General features: G+C 45.2%; 1 protein-coding gene across 1 annotated transcript; it reads right to left on the bottom strand.

Moving 5' to 3' along the window:
• Positions 1-497: 497 nt before the first annotated feature.
• KCTD20 (potassium channel tetramerization domain containing 20) lies at positions 498-23,646 on the bottom strand. The gene is made up of 8 exons (XM_006266200.4): positions 23,523-23,646; positions 13,065-13,267; positions 11,109-11,373; positions 10,038-10,140; positions 9,537-9,657; positions 6,649-6,846; positions 3,982-4,092; positions 498-3,704 (listed from the first exon to the last, which is right to left on the bottom strand). The coding sequence occupies exons 1-8, from the start codon at positions 23,531-23,533 to the stop codon at positions 3,412-3,414; spliced, it is 1,305 nt and encodes a 434-aa protein (XP_006266262.2). The 5' UTR covers positions 23,534-23,646; the 3' UTR covers positions 498-3,411.

Here is a 23,646-nt window from a genome sequence, read left to right as displayed (position 1 = left end):
TGCATCTTTCTGTGAGCATCACATACTCATCTAACTCTTGTTGAGTATTTGATAACTCACTTGGAGAAAGGAACCTCATCCTTGTTACATGAACACAATGACCAACAGACTGTGGCCTTCATCTATTTGTGGGTCCTCTAATCATCGTAGTGCCTAGGGCTATCTCTGGATTTAGGTGAAAAGAGCAGTGTGTGTGAATGTCACTTTTCCTGTTCTGTGGAAATATTGTGAGAAACCTGTTGCTCCTTGTCTCAAATGATTTTTACCCAGCTCGGTGCATAGCTGGAACAACCTTTTCTTGGAGCTGTCCAGCCTAATGTCTCTGGGAGAGAGACGTGCCAGGAAGGAAGCATAAGACCAGAGCTGTGGCACTGGAATATGTACAGAAAGGATCAGAAAATGAAACAGGAATCCCTCTTAGCTGCAACATTTGAACAGCTGTCAGTCACCATCCTTTACAGCGCTCTTTCTGTTCAATAAAGAAAATGCAAGCTGCATTACATTTTAACACTTTATTATAGAAGTGAAACCATACAACTGTAGGGTCTTGTAAACACCACAAGTAACATCAAACTAAGTAAAAAGTAACATAAGACCATTGCCATGTACCTGAATGATGGATAACAGTAAAAAAAAAAAAAAGTGAATGGAGATATTTAAAAATCTTCAGTTGAGTTTGCTCTAGAATAATAATAATAGTAATAAAAAATCCCAGTCATCTTTAATTAGCTACAAAACTAGATAAAACTACTTTTGGGGGGGGTTAGTAAGGTGGTGGATGTAAACTATTTTTTCACTGAACGTGTCCTCAGTGCATCCAAGATCTGACTGTATGAGCTGTTAAAGGGTTCACACGAGGTGCTGGGTGCCCTCAACTCCCCAAATACCCAATGCTATGAGAAGCTCAAGGCCCGTGCTCTGATGTTGGTGACAGCACAAGACACCGAGCAGCACCTGAAGCCTTGCAGTGGACAAGGGGACTTTAGGGGTATTCAGTGTCCTGCAGGTTCAGGCCCTTAACATATAAAGAAATGTAAACTCAAATATCAAGCCAGCTACTCAATATTATACATTAATTAAACATCTAAAGTGATGCAGTAATAAATACGTAACATAATGCTCATGGGCAGCTTGCAAGTCCCATATGTTGGTGAGTAATCATCCCACAAGGTCTACTTGTGTCACCAGTATAAGGAAGGGATCCAAACTGGCCTTAAGCCAGGAAGATTGCCGTTCCATGTAGAGTCTTCCAATACAATACAAAGAAACAGAAATAATGGAAAGCGTGGGGTGTGTATCATCTGCCTGCAAATGCTTAAGGACACTTCTTTGTCCTGCTCTGAGAGGTTTTAGAAGCAGATTTTCAAAAGTGTCTAATGGCATCTGAGCTCCTCCATTCCTTTTACCTCCAATGCTTGAAAATCTGCTTCTCACAGGCACTTATAGGAAGAGGAAATGATTTGTTGCGCTTCTGAAACCAGGAACAAACCTCTGTGGAAAGGAAGCTATTTTAGGGATGGTTAAACTCGGATACAAATGGAAACTAGAGCCATTAGCAGGTTCTGTCTTTTTTTTTTTTTGGCCTACAGCAGCATTCACAAGTCTGTAAGATATTTATTATTTATTGTCACTTTTACATATGTGAGGAAAGAAAAAACATTCCTATAGCAGCAAAAAAATGTCTTTGGTAAGAGCCTAGTTTACAGGTAGAAAATAATGAAAGGCTGCTTGGAAGAATGCCTGTTTCCCACTCACGGGGAGTGGAGAAGCAGCATTGCTGAAAACAGGTGCTTAGTTGGGTTTTACAGGGCTGATTTTGAGACCCCTTCCTCCATCTATAAACACAGAAATGGAACAGCCGCAGTGCTCGAGTTTCCATCCCAACTGGCTGCAGGTGCAATTTGTGCAGGAGCAGAACTGCACTTTTTTTTTGCTCCTTTTACAAGAGGAAATGAAGAGCCCGTGTTGCCTTTGCACCAGAATGGGGGCTACAGCTATTGTGAACATGGAAAATGTCTGAACTGATTGCAGCATAACCTAGCAGGAAAACTATGGCAGCCCTTGCCTCCATGCTGAATTACCCTGGTGAGAAGCCAGGCAAACTGGCCCCTGGTGAATTATGGGCTGCTATGGTCAAGTCACATCTGGAACCCATGCCTGCTAGTTGAAACCTAGCTTGGCTATCTGTGTGCGGATACACTCCTGGATTCAACATGGTCTGGGCCTCAAACACAACCTACTACAATGAGCCAAAGGCAGGAGAAGGTATTTATACTATTTTCCCCAGGTGCACAGTTACTCTCTACCAGGCTGTTCTTACTGTAGTAATACCAGATCTGCTAATGTTATTCTACCCTACATCCTTTACAGGTCAGACAGAATAAAGTCATGCCATTGCTTTCAAACTGGAGGGAAGTCGCCAGTCCTGCAAGCTACAAAGCAGCCCAAATTCCAGCATCAGCTGCTCATGGGGAGTCCACGTTGCCTTCAAGATCCCCGCTGAACATACATCTGAGGTTGGTGCACGAGCCTGATGCAACTGATTGTAGACTCACGTTACTGTCCGCACGGCTGTTTGAGGAGTTGCCTTCTCTGCTTTTTTTTCTTAATGGGATTCGGGAAGACTCTATAGCTCTCTAGGGTGCAAAGATATCTCTGATAGGCAACTTAGTGACATTCACTCCTTTGGTAAAACATCATTGAGCTTTATTTCCACTCTCTGAAATCTGCTACTCTTGTTGAGGTCAACAGAAATAAAGTCTTCTCTTAATAAAGAAGTGATTCTGTCTTAAGGAGAACTGTAAGTGAGCAGTTGCAGGTGAACATCTGTAGGCCTCTTGGAACAGTAGCTCCATCATTCTCAAGTACAGTAGTATACATACTGGATGCAAAACCTGTTGGGAGTACACAGTGTTATACAGTCAGTCACAAATGTGCTATATTTGTACTTGTTGTACGGAAGGGTGGAATCTGTCTTGCTCTGATGTTTGGTCCCCTTGCAACTGATTATCATTATAGCAGTGGGAAGCATCTAAAATTGAAACAGCTTTTTAATATTCATGGAATTGCCTCTCTCCAAACAAGAGGCTTCTAGTGCTTCTGTTCTTCTTTCACAGGTCTAGGTGAAGATTCAACCTCCATCTCTCTCTGTAGGTACTCCCAAAGCTGTCAGCAGTGGAGGAAAGAACACCATCTCTTCCCTTTCAAGGAGACATTGTTTGCAATCCTGCCTTTTGACTGAGGGAACATAGCTCGTTATTCACATAGTTGTCATAGTACACCATAATATAAGCAATTATAAGGAGGAAGCACCTTGCAAGGTGGCATGTTCCACATCCTGGGATGAAATGAAGCTGAGGAGTCCCCAGATGCCAGAGAACAACTGGAAGGGGACTTGACCCTGAGCCAGTACTAATCAGGAAGATCATTAGCAGCCACGTGAGAGAAAGGTGCATTTAACCTATCCAGTTCGTCCACCTGGGGTGGGTGATGCAATAAAATTTCCTGGTCTTCAGAAACATCGTCACCCACAGCAACCAGGTTCGTTAGGGACTTGCTTCTCACGCACTGGAAGTCGACGTGGCGGCTCTTTCCTTCTTCCTTTTCCCAAGACATCTGGATGAACGGGCGCTGCACATAGTTGTAGATAACTTCTGAGCGGCCTCCTGGCCTCCTCTTCACCTTCTCTTTACATGTGGGATAACCTGAAACATAATCAGCTTGTCAAAATCCACCTTTCTGAGCAGTGCTGCCACCCTACGGACCACAGAGAGTCCCTGCAAGACTTCTGGCAGGGCGAGAGCCCACCTCCAGCGCTCTGTAGACACAGGCTCATATTCCATATGTAGTCACGGTGGGACATGAGCCAGGCTTACCGCACAGACTAAGTTCCCACAGACAGCGCGTTCCCAGCAAGGGGGCTGGGGTCTGAGGGCATTTGCTGGATTGTTTGCATTTGCTTTGTTTAGGATTTGTTTTTACCTTCGATGCCAATTCGAATATTTTTCAGCCCACGCTCTTTTAACACGGCCTTTGCAACGTCACGGTTTTCAATGTACTTGAAGAATCTGTACAGCTTGGAACTGTAAAGGACTTGAGAAAGAAAACGGATAATTCAGTATAAGAAATGCATCACTTTCTAGCACTCAGCATTCGTTACCTGTTGAAATATTCAGCCTCTGGCAACTCCTAGCAATCTGGGTGCTGACAATGTTGGCCTTAGCTTTTCAGAATTGGTTTTTATTACCTACGAACATACCTCATCAAGGATTTTTGGCTTCTCTGATGTAAGTAGTAATACAGGTTACATAATTTGGGGAAAATGGGTCTGAGAATAGTTGTACAGGTTAAGTGGAAAGTCATGTAACTAGTACCCATCTAGCACTGGATGGGTTTATCACACACGCACACACACACATATATATATATATATATATATTACTTACTCTTTGGGCTGAAAGGTTGAGGAGAGCAAAGCAAATGAATAAAATAATGCAAGTTACTGTGCGTGTGTGATTGCTTTACCATTGGTTTTACCCCCCCAGTGTGTAAGATAAGCTTACATGATGCAGCTTCATAGTTGAGGGACTCTGCCTTCCACTGTGAAAAATCCCCAGATATACTGTAGTTTGGTTTAAGCCAAGATCCCTATGCATGGTTTTAATAATCACTCCTCCTCAGTGTTGCCAAATATTAGAGTTATGTTATTTTTAACCAAATGCTTTCTCTTTTTCCCTCACAGCCCATCTGCTGTGCACAGCGGAGGCTGCTTAACGTTCAGTTGTGATTCTCAGTCTGAGCCGGAGCAGCCATTTCCGTGGTATCAGGCTATGATGCCACTGACAAAAGATTATAAGCACTCAGCGGAAGAGACTGATCCATGAGGTGCTGATTTCCGTGGGAGCTGAAGCATGCTAAGCAAGTGTAAGATGCATAGGTAAGGAAGGAAGCTCTTATTCCAATACATTTATGAGCACAGTTGTGCAGTCCTTTCACAGGCAAAACTCCAATTAACACTGACCAAAGCTTTGCTTAGACAAGGGATATATATCATTGCATTGGAAGAAGAGGAAACATTATTTTCTTCCCCCAAGCTTTACATCATGCCAGCAGCATGACTGGATATTAATGAAAAAGAAGGCTTGAAAATCAGTTGACATAATTTTTGCATAAAATATCTGACTTCACAGCAATCCACTTCCTCAGCTACCGAAACGTCAACAGAAAGAATTAGGCAGCTTAAAAAAACCCCAATGTGGTTCCAAGTCTTTGCATTGTCCCTCCAGAAGGGGTTTCAAGCCCCACAGAAATTCAACTACGGTACTTGGTAGGCCTGTGCAAAGCAGCTAGTATTTGCTTTGGATTCTGATTCGGCTGATTTGGGGGACAGTGATTAGATTTGGTGATTCGAATCACTGTCCCGATTTGATGCGGGCAGGGGTCGGGGGAGCTGGCAGGGGTCCCCCCATGGTGCCCCCCCTTTCCCAGACCCCGCTCTCCTGCCCCAGTACTTACCAGCTCGGAGTCAGCTGCAGCCCCCTGCTGCAGCCACCGGGGACTGCAGGGATCTTTCAGAAAAGATTCGGAGAGCTTTGTTTCATAGTTGGTCGGGTCGGAAGGGACCTGAGCAGATCATCAAGTCCGACCCCCTGCCATGGCAGGCAAGAGTACTGGGGTCAAACGACCCCGGCAAGGTGTTCATCCAGCCTCCTCTTAAAGACCCCCAGGGTAGGAGCCAGCACCACTTCTCTTGGAAGTTGGTTCCAGATCCTAGCCGCCCTGACCGTGGAGTAGTGCCTCCTGATGTCCAGTCTGAATCTACTCTCCATCAATTTATGGCTGTTATTCCTCATTAGTCCCGGTAGTGCTCGGGGGAACAGGGACTCCCCCCCACCCCCAATGCCTGCTGGTCCCCCTTGGTTAGTTTGTAAACAGCCACCAGATCCCTCTCAGTCTTCTCTTGTGGAGGCTGAACAGGTTCAGGTCCCTCAGCCTCTCCTCATAGGGCCTGCCCTGCAGCCCCTGATCATGCGGGTGGCCCTCCTCTGGATCCTCTCCATGCTGTCCACATCCTTCCTGAAGTGCAGCGCCCAGAACTGGACGCAGTACTCCAACTGCGGCCTGACCAGTGTCGCATAGAGGGGGAGGATCACCTCCTTGGACCTGCTCAAGATGCATCTGTGGATGCACAACAAGGTACGGTTAGCCTTCCTGACCATCCTCACATTGTCAGCTCATGTTCATCTTGGAGTCAGTAATGACTCCAAGATCGTTTTCTGCCTCTGTGCTGACAAGAAGGGAGTTCTCCAGCCTTTGAATCGATTCAGACCTTTAAATTGGTACCCTGATTCTTCATGCAGCCCTAGTACTTGGGTTTGGGTGTACAAAAAGACTGGAAACTGCTGATCTGGGACACCTACCCACCCACACTGCTCCAGCTGACTTTAGTGGGAGATACCCATGTTTGCATTTCTGAAGATGAGGCCGCTGCTGTGTTTTCAATATGCAGTTTCTCATCTAAAACAAACCCACATGCAGGGAAACCTCCTTCCCCCTTCATCACAGAAAGCTCTTGAGAATGCCATTCATTGGCAACAGTCTTTCTCCTAACGCAGCACATGGTTTTAGGAACCAATTGCCTGTTCTTACTTTGTGAATATTCTTCTCCCATTGGAGGTGGGTGATCTTCATCCCAGTCCACGGTGTCTTCATCTGTCAATACTACAATATGGCATTCACGTTCTCCTTTCTTGGCACTGTCCACCATGATAGGCAGAATTAACTCTTCCAGGCAGCTATCAAACTGCTTGTGAGCACCATCATTGGAGAGTTCATGCAACAAAGCACCTAGATGGAGGCAAGTCAAATCAAAATCCTTCACAGAGCTAGAAGAACTTAGTAACTTATTTATGTTTTATGCCAAGCTGATGCTGCCAAGCTAAAATGGGACCTGTGCTTTGGCAGGTCTCAGATGCATCTTAAAACACTTGCCTTCCTCTAGCACCATGGTTCTCAACCAGGGTGCCATGGATCCTTTGAAGGGTGTTGGGATGTGTGAGGAAGTAAGCGAGGTGTGAGGAGATAAGCAGATAAATGCAACCTCAGGCTTGTCCCTGCCTGGCCAGTCCCATACTTCTAATGCTCAATTCCTCTGCAAGCAGTGAGCACTGTCATGTATAAATTAGTTTTTTTTAAAAATGGGGTGCCACTACATTCACAAAAGCTGTGGAGGGGAGCACGAGTCCAAAGAGTTGGAGAACCACTTCCCAAGCACTTTGCGTGATGCTCTTAAACACCCAATGAACATGAGTGAATCCAGCCTCAGAAACTGCCTGCAAAGTAAATATTTTCCTCATTTTGCAGATCTGAAACTGCAAATGGGGGGCTGGGGTGGGGAAGGGGTGGGAATCAACATTGTGTGTCAGAAATATGAGGCTCTTAGTGAAAATTTCTATTTAGGAGCCCAAGAGCTGCTAGCCTAATTGCCACAGGTCCTGGGCGTGCACAACTCTCTAATCCCCTGGTGGCAATGAATATTTAGGCCACTTATAAATATACCTACTCAGCACAGCTAGGACAGACTTCTGTTACCTTTGGTGCCCCGAAATGGCACTTACCCAGCTGTGTTAGTGGTGTTTATGACAACCACTGCTTGTGATCCTGTTACTCCTGCCATGTGGATGTGTGAGCGTGTGTACGAGGCACGTGCACCAAGTTATGCACTGGCCAGGCAGGTACGTGACTACACACACACACGTATCTAGGTGCAAGTCCTAAGAACAGCCACACTGCATCAGGCCAAGGGTTTATCTAGCCCAGTCTCCTGTCTTTGACACTGGCAGAAGTGGAGGCTATACAGGGAGAGCACCAAACCAGGTATCTGTAGAGTGAGCTATCCTCCATTTCAATACCCGCTCTGGCATCCACCATTTATTGGCTTAGCAAAGTCAGAGGAAACATCTCTAACCATTCTGTACAATAACCATCAATAGATCTGTTATCCATGAATGTATCCAGTCCCTTTTTGGACCTAGCCATAGTATTTGCCTCCATCACATCTTGTGGCAAGAAGCCACGGGGATGGTCTTAGGGTCCTTGCCCAAGAAGCAGGAAACTCAGGTTGTAGGCCCTTCTTATACAGAGGGGGCTTGAAGTTGGAGCCCTCCAGTTTCTCAGCACAGTGCTCAAACCACCAGGGCACAGGTGAGGCATCAGTCAAGTCCCTTCCTCTGGATGGCAAGCCATGGCCACTTGCATTTAATACTAATTGGGGGAAACGGATGGAAAGCAGTGTAGGGGGAGTTTCTGCCTCAATGAGAAGCAAGGGCTCAGGCTGGAACCTAGAGTCTGTTTCCAGTCAGAGCACCATGAATCACAGCCCTCTTTAGCCTGTTCCCTTCCTCCTGGCCCCAAATATCTCCCTTTCTTGGTTCCCCAGGGGTCCAACTTCAAACACAGCACTGGAGAAGGGCCCAGGTAATATCTGACCTGTGGCATGGGAGCCAGAGCACTGTGCTGAGTCCTGCTTCCTGGGCAACTACCCTAAGCATCCTGCTACAGGAACTAAAACAGAGGAGGAACCTCTTTCGTCCTCCTCTCGACCATCTACAACCCAGTGATTTGCACATGTACCTTGCGTGTGCGTACGTAGCCACATACCTGCCTGGCCAGAGCGTAGGTGCAACCCTGTAGTACGCTTCTGTGTCCAGAAGGAATGAGTAATGGGAGAATAAAAGAATCACAAAATGTAAGTGTGAAAAACACCACCTCTGCATCAGGAAAACTGGCACGGAAGTGCACAAAGGGTAGCAGAATACCACCCGCGCAGCAGGAACTTCCTTTGCAGCACCTGCGCTTGAGAAGTCTGGACCAAGTGGCTTGTCCATGCTCACAAAACAAGTCACTAGGAAATCAAAGAATGGAAGCTGCAAGTTCCCCTTCCTTCTCTCTAGTCCCCCCTTGCTATTTCATTGATCATGTACTTAACTATATGCTATATCTACAACAAGAGTGCCCATCCAAAGGCCATAGGCACCTCTGATCACTTCCTTAACAACCTGCCTCTGTCCTCCAACTGGCAGCGTTAGCCAAAATAAAAATAAGATGAGCTTTAACTTGGATGAAATGGAAAGGTTAAGATCATTACAAGGAACATTTTTAAGAGCCCAGATCCAGTCAATGCAGTAAAATGCATAATGGATTATTATGAATTCTTAATGTTAACTTAATCGGTGCATCACTTCCAGCAATAGCCTTTCAGCATGTCAACTCTGCAGTCGTTCCAGTTTTTCTTTGAGTCGGGAACACTGCAAAGACTAAGAGCTTGGGTTCTGCAGGACATTAAAGCTTTGTCCCTGGTTCAGCAAAGCAATTAAGAACAGGCTTAGCTTTAAGCATGCAAATAGTCCCAGGGGAGTAAATGGGACTGATCATATGCTTAACATGCAACACTTCATAACAAGCTTTGCCCAGTCAGGGCCAGACTGCTGCTCAGCACATTTCAGGTCCAAGCCCCACCGGACAGAGCTCTCACTTACTGAGGTCTTGACATTTGATTGTGTTAAAGTCAAAGTTGATACAGAGGTAATCACAAGTGTCTCTGAGATCAGGGATAGATATTCCATCTGGACAGTTAATGGTTCCAGTTTTGTAGTAATCCTGCAAATAAATGAAGGAAGAAGATGGTGTTTAGAAATGGTTTAGAAAAGTCTATTTCTTGTTCTGTCGGCCAGTGCTCATGCGCAACATCCTAAGCTACGAGAAAAACAGTGAATGAAGCAGTTTTGCCACATTAAAAAGAATTCTTCATGCCATTTACGTAGGCAGAAACGGGGTGAGAGCAGAGCCGAGAAGCGCAAATGGTGTCAAGCGAGGTGCCAACACAAGAAGCAAAAAGAGTCCACGTTGATTCATGTGAGAGAGAGGAAATGATCAGCTGTAATCACAACATAAGATTTTTGAAACGAGTGAATGGGAAGGAAGCTCTGCTTTGCAAGCATTACAAAGGGATGTTTCTACTGCTAGAAATGTCTCCTCACCAGGACTGTATGAAACACTGTGGAGCTAATTCCTTCTGCAATTTCATATTCTCCCTTTTCATTTGGCCGCGTGAAGTTATATTCTCTTCCTGGTCCAAACATTCTGGAATATAGATACACAAAATATGTACAAGTGCATTCAATAAAGCCATAATCCAAGCCCTCATCGGGGCACAGCTATAGCTCTTATAGTGCAGGCGATGGCTGGTAATCCCATACTTCAGGACTTTTGCTGTTCACCAGTTGGGGCTAGGAAGAACTTTTTCTCTCCCTGCCCACCCCATGGGGGGTTTTCCACCTCCACCCAAAGCACTGGGATGTTAGCCACATCTAAGACGGGGGTGTGTTGCTGATGGCCTGGCTAGAGGCTATGGTCAAGATGTTTTTTCCCATTGATCAGATTGGTTTGGACTGTGGGGCTTTTTGGCCTTCCTCTCTTGCATAGGTCATATGAAGGACAAGGCCTTAGTTTGTCAGCAGCTTGGCAGTCATTGTCCACGTGCTTGCTCTTACTCCCCACTAAATGAAAGCTAAACCACAGCACTTCAGGGGAGGGGAGGGGCTACCATAAGTTTTGCTTTCATTTACCAAGGGGTAAGAGTGTGCACAGCTGCAATTATGAAGAGCTGCATATGATCCGTATAGTTTTTGGTGGCTGCAAGTGTGAAAACTTCCAATGGAGGAGAATGCAAGTGGCAGCTGGATATGCATCTGTCTGGGATGGTTCAAGAACAGCAAATCCTACAGCAGTGCAGGGGGTCGACTAGATGTCCCTAATCGTCTTCTCCTATCGTGTGATTCTAGACGCTCTGCTATCTTATCCAAAAACCAAAGCTCTGGTTGCACAGCACCCCTGGATGCTGCTTCAGCGTTGGTTCAGATAGAAAACCACTGTCAACTGCTTACTAGTCTTCCTCCTCATCTATCTATGCGTCTCCCAGCCAACGTCCATGTCAGCTCTGAGCCAGCTTGGTCCTGCTTAGGATCAGAGCACAAGCTATGAAGTTCAGTTCCCTTGCAGAAAGGGCCAAAACCATTTGAAACCTCTTGAAAGTTATCAAAATCACCTACCTTCCCAGCATGGTGTCTGGATGAGCTGTGAAAATCTGTGGATTCACAACAAATCGAGTGCCATCTACAACTAGAGTCACTTTTTCTGGAGCCTGCATCTGTAAATTGTTGGAGCCTGCAGTGCCGCTCCCGTACCATTCTTGGGAAGTGAAATGCTCTGGCTGTCTTTTACTGCCGTCCTGGAAATTAGAGCCACTTGCGTCCTCAGGAGTGGCTAACAGGTTACTGACCTGGAGACTTGCTGGGTGAGACACATACTTGAAATCTGCATTTACACCAAACAGAGACAAACAAATATTGTGACAGTGAAACCTTATTTGCTGGATAGCCTCCCTGAATCTTAAACGTGACAATTCAGTAGGAACATTTTGGGGCAGGTGGGAAGTAGGAGATGCTGGTCTAGATGGACATGGTGGTGGTTCAAAAGAAAGTCCAAGTATGGAAAAACACCTGGCAATACACTGTGGGTGCGTCTACATGAGATGCCTTAACACGCAGTGGGCTGTTCTACTGCGCATTAGCGTGTCACGGCAAAAACCATGCTAATGCGCAGTAGAATTAGTTTACTGTGCATTAAGCACCACAAAAAGTCCACCTTTGCTACTGCGTGTTAGCACAGCTATTGCACCTTTATCTAGTACCTCACATTAGAGGTACTAAACTTAATGCACAGTAGCAAAGGCGCCTTGATGAACGTGTAGATGCACCCTATGTAATTTAACACTGAACTGTAACTTCATTGCGCCTGATTCTGTTGGATTCAGATCCAAGCTTCCCAGAGCCCTCAGTCCAACTCCATTTCACATTGCTTAAGTGAACAGAATCAGAGACTGAAGAAATTAGAAGGGGGATAGGAGGAAATATATCAGCTGGATCCCATCTTTAACAGTCATTCAGAGGAACCAACACAGACCGCTGTTGGTTTAACAAGAGAGGTGGAGCCGAATTATACCATGCACATTTGAGGATGGTTTGAGATGTTACTGGGGATAGCGCATGCTGAGAAAGGGCAGTCTCTTGCACAGGTCTCGTTCAGCTGCTCTCTCATGGCATGAAAGGGAAAGGCACAGCATAAATCCAGTAGCCGGCACTAGTGAATTCTTCAGTGGTGGGGGGAGTGGAGAGGACAGTTCAGTGATTAAGAGGACAGTTTTTATGGTCTTGTGGACCATAAAAGGACCCTCATATGACTGTTCCCAGGGAACATTATATGTCCTAGACCCAGCCTTGTAAGGAAAGGCGTTACACAAGGGAGGCGTTTGTTAAGAATGGTACAGAATAGGTTTGGCAATGATCAAGGCTGTTTCTACACTGAGATACACTACACGTACATGCCATTTCCTTCCTGAGAGACACGCGCTTGTTCAGCGAGAGTATAAAGGCTTGGAGAAACAAATAATTAGAGCGGAAATATTTGCCACTAGTAAGAAATATTTGGGGACACATGCAAAATATGGGGCTGACTTTGTGAGAGGCTGAATACCCTCAGCACTAAGTGAAGTCAAGTTTGGTGTTGAGAGCACATGGCATCTTACAGCCTCTGGTCCATTTTATTATAAGCATTAACTGAGACAGGGAGTGCTCATTTTAATGAGGGTTGTATTCATAAATATATTACACTGGACACGTAGGCAGACAACAAAGGTTGGGGGCTCCTTTGGTGAAATCTAGTGAATCTCCTGTTGGATTTGAAGAGGAGATCTTGTCAACACTGTAAGACCTTGGCACAGTCCTTCTATCTCTCATACTAGCCTGGCTAATATGCACATGGTCAGTTATTTGCGCTCTTAAAGGAAAAAGATATGCATTTTGTATACCCCAGAGTGGAGGACATTTAGAAAACATGGCTTTTAAAAACCCAGTTTGCCTTCTGGATTTGTTCAGAAAACAAAGGCCTTGCAAAACCAACACTCTCCAAGTTAAAAGTTATAAAGTCAATGCACTCATCATCCTTACCATCATTCCTGGGACCTGCAAAAGTGCTAGGACTTTGGCTGCCTAGGGTCAGGCTACTTTCCTGTAGCTCGTGGACTGGAATGGTGATGCTTTCTGCAGGGTGACTGCACTCCTGACTGCTTGGCCGGCTGGTGCCCCCAGCACAGTTAATATTCATGCTGGATCTCCGTGACGCAAGCTGACCGCGTTTCCTCAGAGAGGTACTATAAGAGAGAATCACATTAGTGTCAGAAGAAACCTCAGACTTCAGTTCAACTCATCTCTACCTATGGGTGGATCTAGAGCTCATGGAAGCCCATGGGAATCTTCTCAGTGTCTTCAGAGCTCTTCGGATGAGTCCCCCAGAGCAGATATATATCCTTTCATCCGGTATTTCAGATCTTACATGGGTGGTGTCTCCATGACCTTCCCTGGTAGATGTGCTGTTGTAGAAGTTAGGCAGCTTGTCCTGAACCTACTCTAAACTTGCTATCTTTTGATTAACCTTTTTTGATCGTTGGCCAGGGTCCCAACTCTCTCTACTTCTGCATCCCCTTCCTTAACCAAGTTCCCTTTCACTGCCAGACATCTCTTATCCCATTCCTACCAGTGTGAGCTTCCTGCTCCCTGCCTTTCCCCTAGTCTGACGTGTCTTCTCCACGCTGGTGCCCAGCCTGGATGAATGCCCCCAAATCAGTCACTGTAGGGAAGAAAGGCACTGGGGGAGTACAGGCTCTAGGGCTGCATGGCAGAGGAGGAGAGACACCTGGAGATCCAGTGTTGGAAAGTCTCAATAGCTTCAAACTCTCCCTCCTATAAGCATGGTGTCCCCCCAAAATACTTTAAAACCCTCCTGTAGCTTCCATCATGAAACAGAGAGTGCCATTGAAGAGATTCTCTCCCTTCCTAAAATTATTTCCTCGCAATGTCACATGGTGTTAAATCATCCATCCCCAAGTTCCCACGGCTAAGTTCCTTTAAACCTTCGCACATCAGGCAGTCCAACCCCTTTAAAGTTCTCCCTTTTCCTCTCTCCTTTCTACATTGCTCTTACAGTCTTCAGCTGTTTTGCCCTCTTCTTTGCTGGCACCTTCATCCATGCAAAGCCCCAAAGATGAAACAATCTCTTTACTTCGTGTTTTAGTTTACCCTTTGCTCCTTCCAATACCTCCTTCCTTCCCCCCTATGCCCACGGCCTTGCTAATGGAGTTTGCACAACTTCCGGTGCCAGAATAATTATTCCACATATAATTTTTGTTTGAATCCAGCTCCAGGTTCTGTAAAGTCTGACATAACATTTACAAGGCTACAGAAAAGGTGAATAAAGAATGTTAGATAATAAAGCAATAAATAGTCATCAGGGAGTTTTTCAGTCATGTCGTGCCAAGGCTAATGGCCACAATGAGCAATCCAGAGTGTTAAGACTGTCCTTACTGGAAGTGCAAGTGCTGCATTCCTAATTAACATGAACACGTCAGACAATTGATTCTTTTCTAAAACACGCTAATTTAGCCACGTTTTTCTTTTTGAATAGTTTTAGAAAAAAACGTGATCAAACATACCTTGCCGGGATCATTTGATCTCAGCAGTATTCCTGCTCAGAGCGGGGGAGTTGGACTCAATGATCTTTCAAGGTCCCTTCCAGCCCTTAATTTCTATGGTCTGAATTTCCATGATCAAAGTCAAGCAATGCTCTTTCCATCTGTTTTGGCCCGTGTTATCTACTGTATATGTATGCTACAGAGACCTCGGAGCCACGCAGAATCTCCCTCGAGCAAGGTGAATCAGAGACTTTATTCATAAAGGCACGTTATAAAAGAAAAGGATGTTACCACACAGCTAGAAGCTATAATGAAATTGAATCTGACCCAGATATTACAACTTAAGCTGCTGAATGTACTTTCATAAGCAACTGGCTTTGACACTTTTGTTACTCAATTTTTCTGCTTAATGATGCAGCACTGGTGAAAGGCACGGGACAGAGAAAGCCCCGGAGACAGCAGGAGACGCATACCCCTCGATCCTGGGGCTTTTATGGGCACTGGGCCTGGTTTTTCCCATTGCAATTAAGAGTAATCAACCCTCCTGAAAATCAGGTTTGCTATGAATAATGCTAACTGGTGCTTCCACTACGGCAAAGCAATCCCCTTCTGTCACCACCTCACGGGCATGGCTGAATCCCAGCTTTGGTACATTAAACATAAACAGGTGTAAGAGTCAGCGCTGTAGACCACGATTACATTTGGGCAGCACAGCAAAGCCTAGTAACCAGTCATTTAATGTGACAATCTCATTACAATTAATGCAATCCTATATGGAAACGGATTCTTAAGACCACATAAAAAGGCTATATTCAAACCTGTCCAGCTCATTAAGGTCCTGACTCCCTTTCATGCCTAAGATCAAGGTGAGCTACCTTCGTCCTTACCTTGGTGGTAAGGAACATACAATAATAATTTACACTTTTCATCTTCAAAGCTTTTTACAGATATTTAGAGGATTAGTTCATTAACAACCTTGTAAAGTGCTGTTGCAGAATGTTTTTAAATGAGAGAAAACGAAGGCAAAGAATAAGGACATCTTTTTTTTTTTTTTAAATTAGACATTGAATTTGAGTGCCCAGCTTCAAATGGCTTGGGTGGAGGCTTTGATTTTCAGGAGGCCTACAAGTCCCACTGACTTCAACTCTATTCTTGGGCGCTGAGCACTTCTGGAAAAAACCAAAAAACAAACAAAAAAAGGCCCTGGGTGTCAAGGTGAGCCTCCAAAATGTGGTTACCGCTTTGGGAAAACAAGCCTGACTTTCACGACTAAGTCCAGGCCAGAGTCAAAATGAAAAGTCAGGTCTGTCTCCCAACATTGTGTTTCGTTTGGTTGGGAACATTCAGGCACAAGAAACAGGCAACAGAAAAAAAGTCTTACAATATTAAAGAATGAATCCAACACCGTGAAAAAAACCAGGCTGGTAACAAGGTTGGAAGGTGCAAGGGGATCTGCTGTGATTTATTGAGGAACGAGGTTGTGAGATGGTACAAGGGCAGCTCTGCGGGGAACATGGACCTGCTGTTTTTAAACGGACGCAGCTTTATTTGGCACAGCATCCCAAGTGTCGGGTAAAGATTAAAAAAATCATCAAACGGGCCGATATTTTTTCCCCTACACGATTCTCAACAAGGACAGGACCCGCAGCGTGGATCTTTGCTGTTGTGCGTTCAGAAGTGGGAAGACGGTTACGTGTCTCTCCTACTCTGCTCTGCAGGGAAGGGCTCTCTGCGATGCCAGGGACCACCACCCACAGTTCTCCCATGCAGACACTGGAGGGGGCAAATGGGTCTCGGTACTGAGCTAAGTAAATAGTTTATATAGGATGTTGCAATGAAAAACCCTTAATGAGTATATTCATGATAAACGGCCAGCAAAAAAGTTTGTATTGTCATGCTATGAATATGTAAAGAGGCAAGGATTTTTGTGGGTGATCTCTTTTATTGGAGGGCTACAGATAAGCTTTCCAGTACTCTGTGATCTGAGCAGATCCAGACACAGGCATGGGTGAACTGGGTGACTGCCTGGATGGAAAGGGGTCCCGAAAATGGTAATTTTTTTTTTCCGTTGTCCGAATATTATTATCATTATCTCTGATGAAGCGGGGCTCGATGCTAAAAGTTTGCCCGGAGCTGCCAAGAGTCTAGGTACAGTACTGGACCTGAGGAAGCATACCTTGTCTTTGAAAGCTTGCCTATATCCCTCCCACAAAAATCCTTGCCTTTCACATGTTTCCTGGGTCATCATGGCTACAACACCACCCCAACACTACCATGAATAGATAAACTAATTAAAGAAAAAAAAGGAACAGGGCATGCTTGGCAGTAATACCTCCTGTTTTTATGGAGATATTAAATCCTTAGTTCCTATCCCCATACACACTTGATCATTTAGATTTCTATTAAAACAACAACGGCAACAACACCAATAGTTGCTACTACAAACCGGTAGCTTATATCATTAGGTTTACAAAATCTAGTATTAATGGAAACATCCTCATGAATTAAAATGAGTAATTTTCATTAATTTTCATTAATATTCTAAACCTTTTCCTCTGATGCTTAACAACACACATGGGCGCATTGTGCTTTGGCATGACAGCAGAAGCATTAAAAGGGCCTGAAGACCATATAACCAGGCAGCTAGTCCAATTTCATCAGGCTTGTTGGTTGGGATCAGCGAAAAAGGAAGCAATCACAAATAGTACAGAGTGAATCAGGTATTTTACATTTTTCCAATCTTACTAATCTTGAGCGTAAACTAGGTGGCCTACATAAAACCCCAAATTACTTATTTTTCAGGTGACGGCGTCCCTCTAAATCCACAAAGATGCTCCCATGCAGAATGATGCTGGGAACCATGAGTAAGCAGGAAGCGTGCAGTCAGAATGGGTGTGCGCCTGACCTAGTTCTCCTGCACATACTAAAATGGGACAAGAATGTAAGCCCGGTGTAATTGCACGCTTTTCAAAAGGTTTATCGGCAGCTTTAATGTCCAGGACTCTCTTTCAAAATGAAAGGAAGCAAAATGCTTAGCGATGCCTTAATGATCCCAACAGAGACAGTAAAAAGGAGCTCTCCCATGTGGCTAAGATAAATAATGAAAAACATTTCCTGTACATAGCGAAGAGCACATGGGAAGAAGCAGTACTGAGACCAATTCTGGTTAATCTGCAGCTATATATAGGAAGGAAGAAAGCAGTGCACGTGATGGAGTCGGCTTCAGATGTAATGCCAGGGCAATGCTAGGCACAAAGGCAGTCTCCGAATATGCTACAGGGGTCCAAAGAGAGTGGGAAGGATGCGACCGTGCCCCCTTCATACTGCCCTGCAGAGCTGCCTGCCCCTGTAGCTGAGAGGCGATCTAGCACATGATGTATCTGCTGTCCCCATGTGCCAGGGGAAGGAGCCAGTCTCAAGTATGCGGCGTTCGTGTTAGGAGTCTCCCCGAGTCTGTGGCTTCAGCCCAGGGTTGTCCTTACATATTGTACCTGGTCCCGAATGGGAGAGGGCAGTGGGATTTGGCATGCCTGAAGAGTGGTGGCACGTGACACCAGCACCAACGCCTTCCGCCTTCTTCTGTAGTACGGGACATAGTTAACTTCTAGGAACATCTAGGCATGTGCCGCTTGACTTTCCCTGGCACTGCAGGGGCCTGAGGTGCTGACAGCGCTGTTGATCTCTCCCGTGCACACTGTAGCCTGATAGTTTCAGTCTTTTTTTTTTTTGCAGCCTGTTGGGGGTGTTTTGTGACTCGTGGCATGGGGGACAGAGTCCTTGAGACTCCCCTGGAGTCAACATCCATTGGGTGGCTCCCTGCCAGCGCAAGGAACTGAACTTGATGTCCCAGACGGTCCTTTTCCAGTCCTGTGTGGTAGGAGCACAATCTTCTGGGATTCAGAAAGGCAAAGGCTCAAGAAGGGATATATCCATCAGCCAAAAACAAGACCCGAGGAGGACAGGGAGGAGAGGGCGAGACGCTGGCACTCCAAAACGGGGACCTGACAGCAGCAAAAAGCAAACGATGCCCCTATGCAGAATGGCAATTTTTAGGGTGCTTCAGTGAAGACCAGGGAGGTTCATGGATTAGCCAGGAGATAGCACCAAGTGTGGCTGAGCATGAGCACCACTGGCTGATTTCAGTGCCCCCATTCAGATTTCCAAGTGTTCCCAATGACTTATTGAGTAGGGGAATCATAGGCAATGAAACGCTTGTCCTCCCTCGCAACACGCAACCTTCCCCTCAGTTGTTCTGGTCCGTGCTTCAATCAACTGCTAACCCAACAACTACATTTTACTAGGGTTTATTTGCATGCATCGAAGCAACAGCTTTTTCCTAAAGAAAAAGGGCAATTCAGAAATGTAGCGAAGACAGGGCATCAAAACTGTGCAAGAGAAAAGGTTGTATTTGCAACTTGCTGGCAGCCCAGTCTAGTTTCCCCCAAACTGTCCATCCAAAAACGAGCACATATTGGCCGTGCTTGATTCTACCCTGAGAGAGGGATTAAAATAAAATGGCTTGCCAGACAAATACATCCACAATAAGAATTTGTGCTTCATCAGATTTATCCTCTCCTTCTGTGGTTGCGGGGAGATCGTTCCAGGTGGTTGCCCAGAATACAAGCAAAATCTGATCACAACGAAGGCAAAAGGTGGTCACTCCAGAGCCCCTGCGAAGGAAGGCCAGATTGGAGACCTAGTTCTGATCTCAGCTGAGTAAATGAGGAGTATTTGAATGCTGGTTAGACAAACATTTGTCTGGGATGTTTTAGACCGGGATGATCCTGCCTGGAGCAGGGGTTGGACTAGATGACCTCCTGGGGTCCCTGCCAGTCCTACTTTTCTATGAATTCTCCCAAAGCTGGTGGAGTTGCACTGGTATAAATTGAGAGGAGAACCAGCTCTCCCTGGAGATTTGGCTGGTTAGACCTAAAAGAAGTGGAGCAGGAGGCAGCAATAGTAGCACAAATTCACATGACTGCATTTGATCTCGCTCTGTAACTTGGGTATGCCTAGTGCGATAATAAAAAAATATAGCTCAAACAGATGCCGAGGGGTATTAGCAGGTGTGGGAGAAAGGGAAGCCTTCTGAGTTTCCCTTTTGATGTGCTTTTCTCATGGAGAGGATCATTAAATTGATGTCCACTCGATACACAGGACAGCTGTATTAGCAATCCGAATCTTCGCAGCAAGTTGGATTGAACCGATGAAGAGGGAAACAAGCTGCTTTCCCGTTTGTCATATATAAAAGTTGGGCAGAACGAACACCAATCTATGATATCCTTTACCCATTTGAAAGAAAAGGGAGTCCACAGTTGTGTTTGAGGCCAGTACTGTATTGCATTTATTGGAGCAGAGAGTTATTTGTCCCGCAGCAATGACACAGTAAGCAATGCAGGGAGCACATTGATTGTCTGCATGCCATAAATAAGCAGAGTTATCGTTAAACAGAGAAAACTAATCTCCTCTGGCATGTATATGGACGGCATAACTGTTATGGATTGGAAGCTCCTGTTATTAAAATGTCTGCACAAATGAGAACGTAGATGTTTCGTCTCCCACATGTGTCAGTCCTGTGTCTATCATTGCCTTATTTGTGATTTGTTATAAATACTTTATGTACAGCTATTTCCAATAGTCACTATTTAAAAAAAAAATGCTGCTGCTTTTGAAAACTTTAAAAACCACGCAGGTGCGTGAGACCGGCTCGTGTCTTCTGCAGTTCGCCCGGCACCTAACACAGCCCTGGCCGTGTCTAGACTCGTTCTGGACGCTGCACATTCACCAGTTGTACAGTAATCTCCCCATCATGCTTTGCTTCACAATTTTAAACCGATAAATGGTTCTCTAATTGTGACTCAGGGGAGCGTTTTGAAGGAAGTTAATTTGCTTTCTGAAATATAATGGCTGTAGCTCCAGCTTTTACAGTTTGCTCAGGATTTCCTAACACTAACCAACTCTTCAAAGTCTTAAACCCTAAGGAAATCATCAGACAGAAAATCTGGTAATACTACAGTACTCAGAAGCATGTGCATTCAAAACTAAGAGCAACGTCACGGTCTTAACATTGCTGGGGCCGGCACATTTATTTTATTTGTTGACTATCTTTTGACAGAGGGATTTTTCACACGGCGGTGGAACGAGGGAAAGTACTGTACTCCATGCAAAGCGATCACTGATCCCGTACAAGCAGAAGAGCAGACCTAGTGCCATTTATTCATTTTATCCAATGGTTATTTAATGCAAAATGTATAAACAGTCCCAGGAGCAGGGATCTGAAACATGGGCTCACTTCTCCATAGGGGAGGGCCCCCATCACTGGGTTACGTTTGGATCCCGGCTGAGCTGGGCCTCCCATCTCCTGCATGCGAGCTCTAACCAGTAATGGTACTGGGGACATGGTGGGCTTCCCCTCACCTGGCGGCAATGCAAGTCCATGGCTTTGTGTGAAGGGGGTCAGGTAGGGCATCCTGCCTGAACAGAAGTGCCTATTTCAGACAAAATTTAAGACATGCACCCGTGGGTTTCCTATGCGTGGGTCCCTGCATCCCTCACCGCGTTGCAGCATCTGTGCTGAATCCCAACCCCAAGGTGTTCAAGTCACTCCGTTCAAGGCATCGGGATTTAGCAATAGCACAACTCGGGTGCCTCTTGCAGAGCCCCGCACCGGTCCATTTTTAGGAGGTCAGCCCTTGGTACCCCCCACTCCTGCCCAGGCTGCCGAAACTCCTACATACACCTCTGGGATTTAGGACATCTAACTGGGGTTTTTGAATTATACCCGTGGGCACATGTGCCTGTATTTTATACAAGATGATTCACAGCATTGCCTCAACTAGGTCCCTTTTCAAGTCTGGGCCCAGGTGTCTAAGATGTGGGTGCTGCAGTGAGTAGTTTGGAAATGCCCAAGCCACTGGTAAATCTGGCCCCACAACAAGCAAAGGGAAGCAGCTCAAGTATAATTTAACACTGCTGTGCCTTTTTTGGTATCGTTTTGTGTTACATGCTAGATGGCACATGCCAGGTTGTTTCTGCTACAGCTGCAAGCACAACCAGGTGTTATATTTAAAGGAAGCATTTTTACAATATAGAGCAGCCGACACGTTGCAAAGTGGCTCTCGTCTGTTCTGCAAGAGCTCCATCAATGTACAGCGGATTCATTTTTCCGTCTGTGTTAGGATTACAGATGGAAAAAATGTCCACCCGGTCTGATGCAATTCATCAGCAAGTCCCAAAAACTCTGGCAGCAGAATTTCCACTTTAAAGTCTGATGAAATGCCTGATTGTTTTAGCCTATTCTGTGCATAGTGCTTTACTGTTAGCAACGTTTATAACATTACTCATTTATTCGAGTCCAAACAGAAATCCACTGTTTCTACAAATGTAACTTGAAGCTACAGTCTGGAATACAGTCTTTCTGGTTTAACATTGCACATCTCCACCTTGATTGCAAGTCCAGGCTTTGCCAATTTAATCTCTAACATTTTTAAAAACCAGCTTGCCCACAGATAGTCGGATAGTTCACGTACAAAACTTTAGTTGCTTTTAATGGGAGGTGCCGTCATGAAGATGACACACAGATCCCCAAGAACAGATGGGTTATTTCTTGCTAACACATGCTTGTGCAGCAAATGAAAGCACAGGGTTTTTGAACCCGAAAGCTTGCTTAATAACTATTCTCTGACCATTTGGGTTGGTCTAATAAAAGATATCAAATTCACCCAAGGAACCTTGTCTGCCTATGTCCTTAGACCAACATGGCTACAACCCAAACCCATGCAACCTAATGGGCATTTATTTAATTTTAGAACGTGTTCTACTTTCTCACTCGCTCTGATCTTTTCCAAAAAGAAACAGATCACGCCAGAATGGATGTTGCCCAACTGGAATAGGTCACAGCTCATTTAGGTGTCAGATAATGGACTTACTGAAAACCTCAGAGGAAGGCAAACTTCTTCCCTATTGCTTCAGGCTAACATCCTGCCAGAGACACTTTCCTCTCCAAAACAGCTAAGAACGATGACCTCCTGGCGTCCCTCCCAACCCGAATTTTCTATGAATATTCCTAGTGATGGGGAGTGAAGTCTGTTTCCACTGCTGAAGTTATTTGGGTTATCAGTCCATTGACAAATGCTCGCTCTCACATCTAGCCCTCATACATAACATCTAAATATTACAGTAACAGGAGCTTCACAAATGCTTGCAAGGACTAGGCAAGTGTATTCAGCCAACACTTTAAATACAGTTGACCTTATCACTTTTGAAAGACCATGCCTCCTTTCCAGGCATAAGGGCAAAGGGTACATTAGTGGGTCATCTAGAGGAGAAGGCCAATGAAAGATGAGCTGCTCCAAATATAAAACCTTCTGTCTGCCTCTAGGGACAGGAAAATAAATGTTGCCCTCCTTAGTATACATGCTGCCGTGGTATAAATGAGTATAAATGCGTATTGATTTAAGCTCGGGGACTTTTATGGGTGCTATTATGCTTTATCTGTACTAGACGAACTGACCCAACCTGACAAAGGAGCAGAAGAGACAATAAGCAGCGTGCGGTCCTGGGTCCCTGCCCCATCCATTTACAACAGACCTATTCATACACGCCCATAGCAAGAGAGCAAGTTACACTTTCATGCAGTTTAAAAACAACACTGCATCTCCAACTCTCTGCTTTACCGACTATTCATGCTTCTACTTTTATTTCAGTCGATCCCAACAGCTTCAGCTACACGACAGAGAAGTAGACTGTAAACTCTCCTTACAGGCATTTTGTGGAAAGCATCAAAAATGGCTATTTCTGACCAGGCTTAGGCCAGATCCGGTCCAACAGCAGCATTTCAAAGTGTTAAATAATAGGAAGTCATCCACTTCCTCAGCTGGAGCACCCATTGCAACCCCCCCCATTTTGATAGACAAATACAAAAGACCCCACTACTTACGGTCGGTTCATATGTTCGCAGAGTTGTGCTCACGCTGCAATCCTGAAATAATAACGGGAGAAAGCCAAGCCACAGAGACACTTCGGAGTTTAAACTGTTTGTGCTGCAGCTGTCCCTCCGCCCC

The sequence above is a fragment of the Alligator mississippiensis genome, chromosome 14, assembly GCF_030867095.1.
Source record: "Alligator mississippiensis isolate rAllMis1 chromosome 14, rAllMis1, whole genome shotgun sequence".
NCBI classification, from domain to species: domain Eukaryota; kingdom Metazoa; phylum Chordata; order Crocodylia; family Alligatoridae; genus Alligator; species Alligator mississippiensis.
This window is presented reverse-complemented; position numbering and strand designations above follow the sequence as displayed.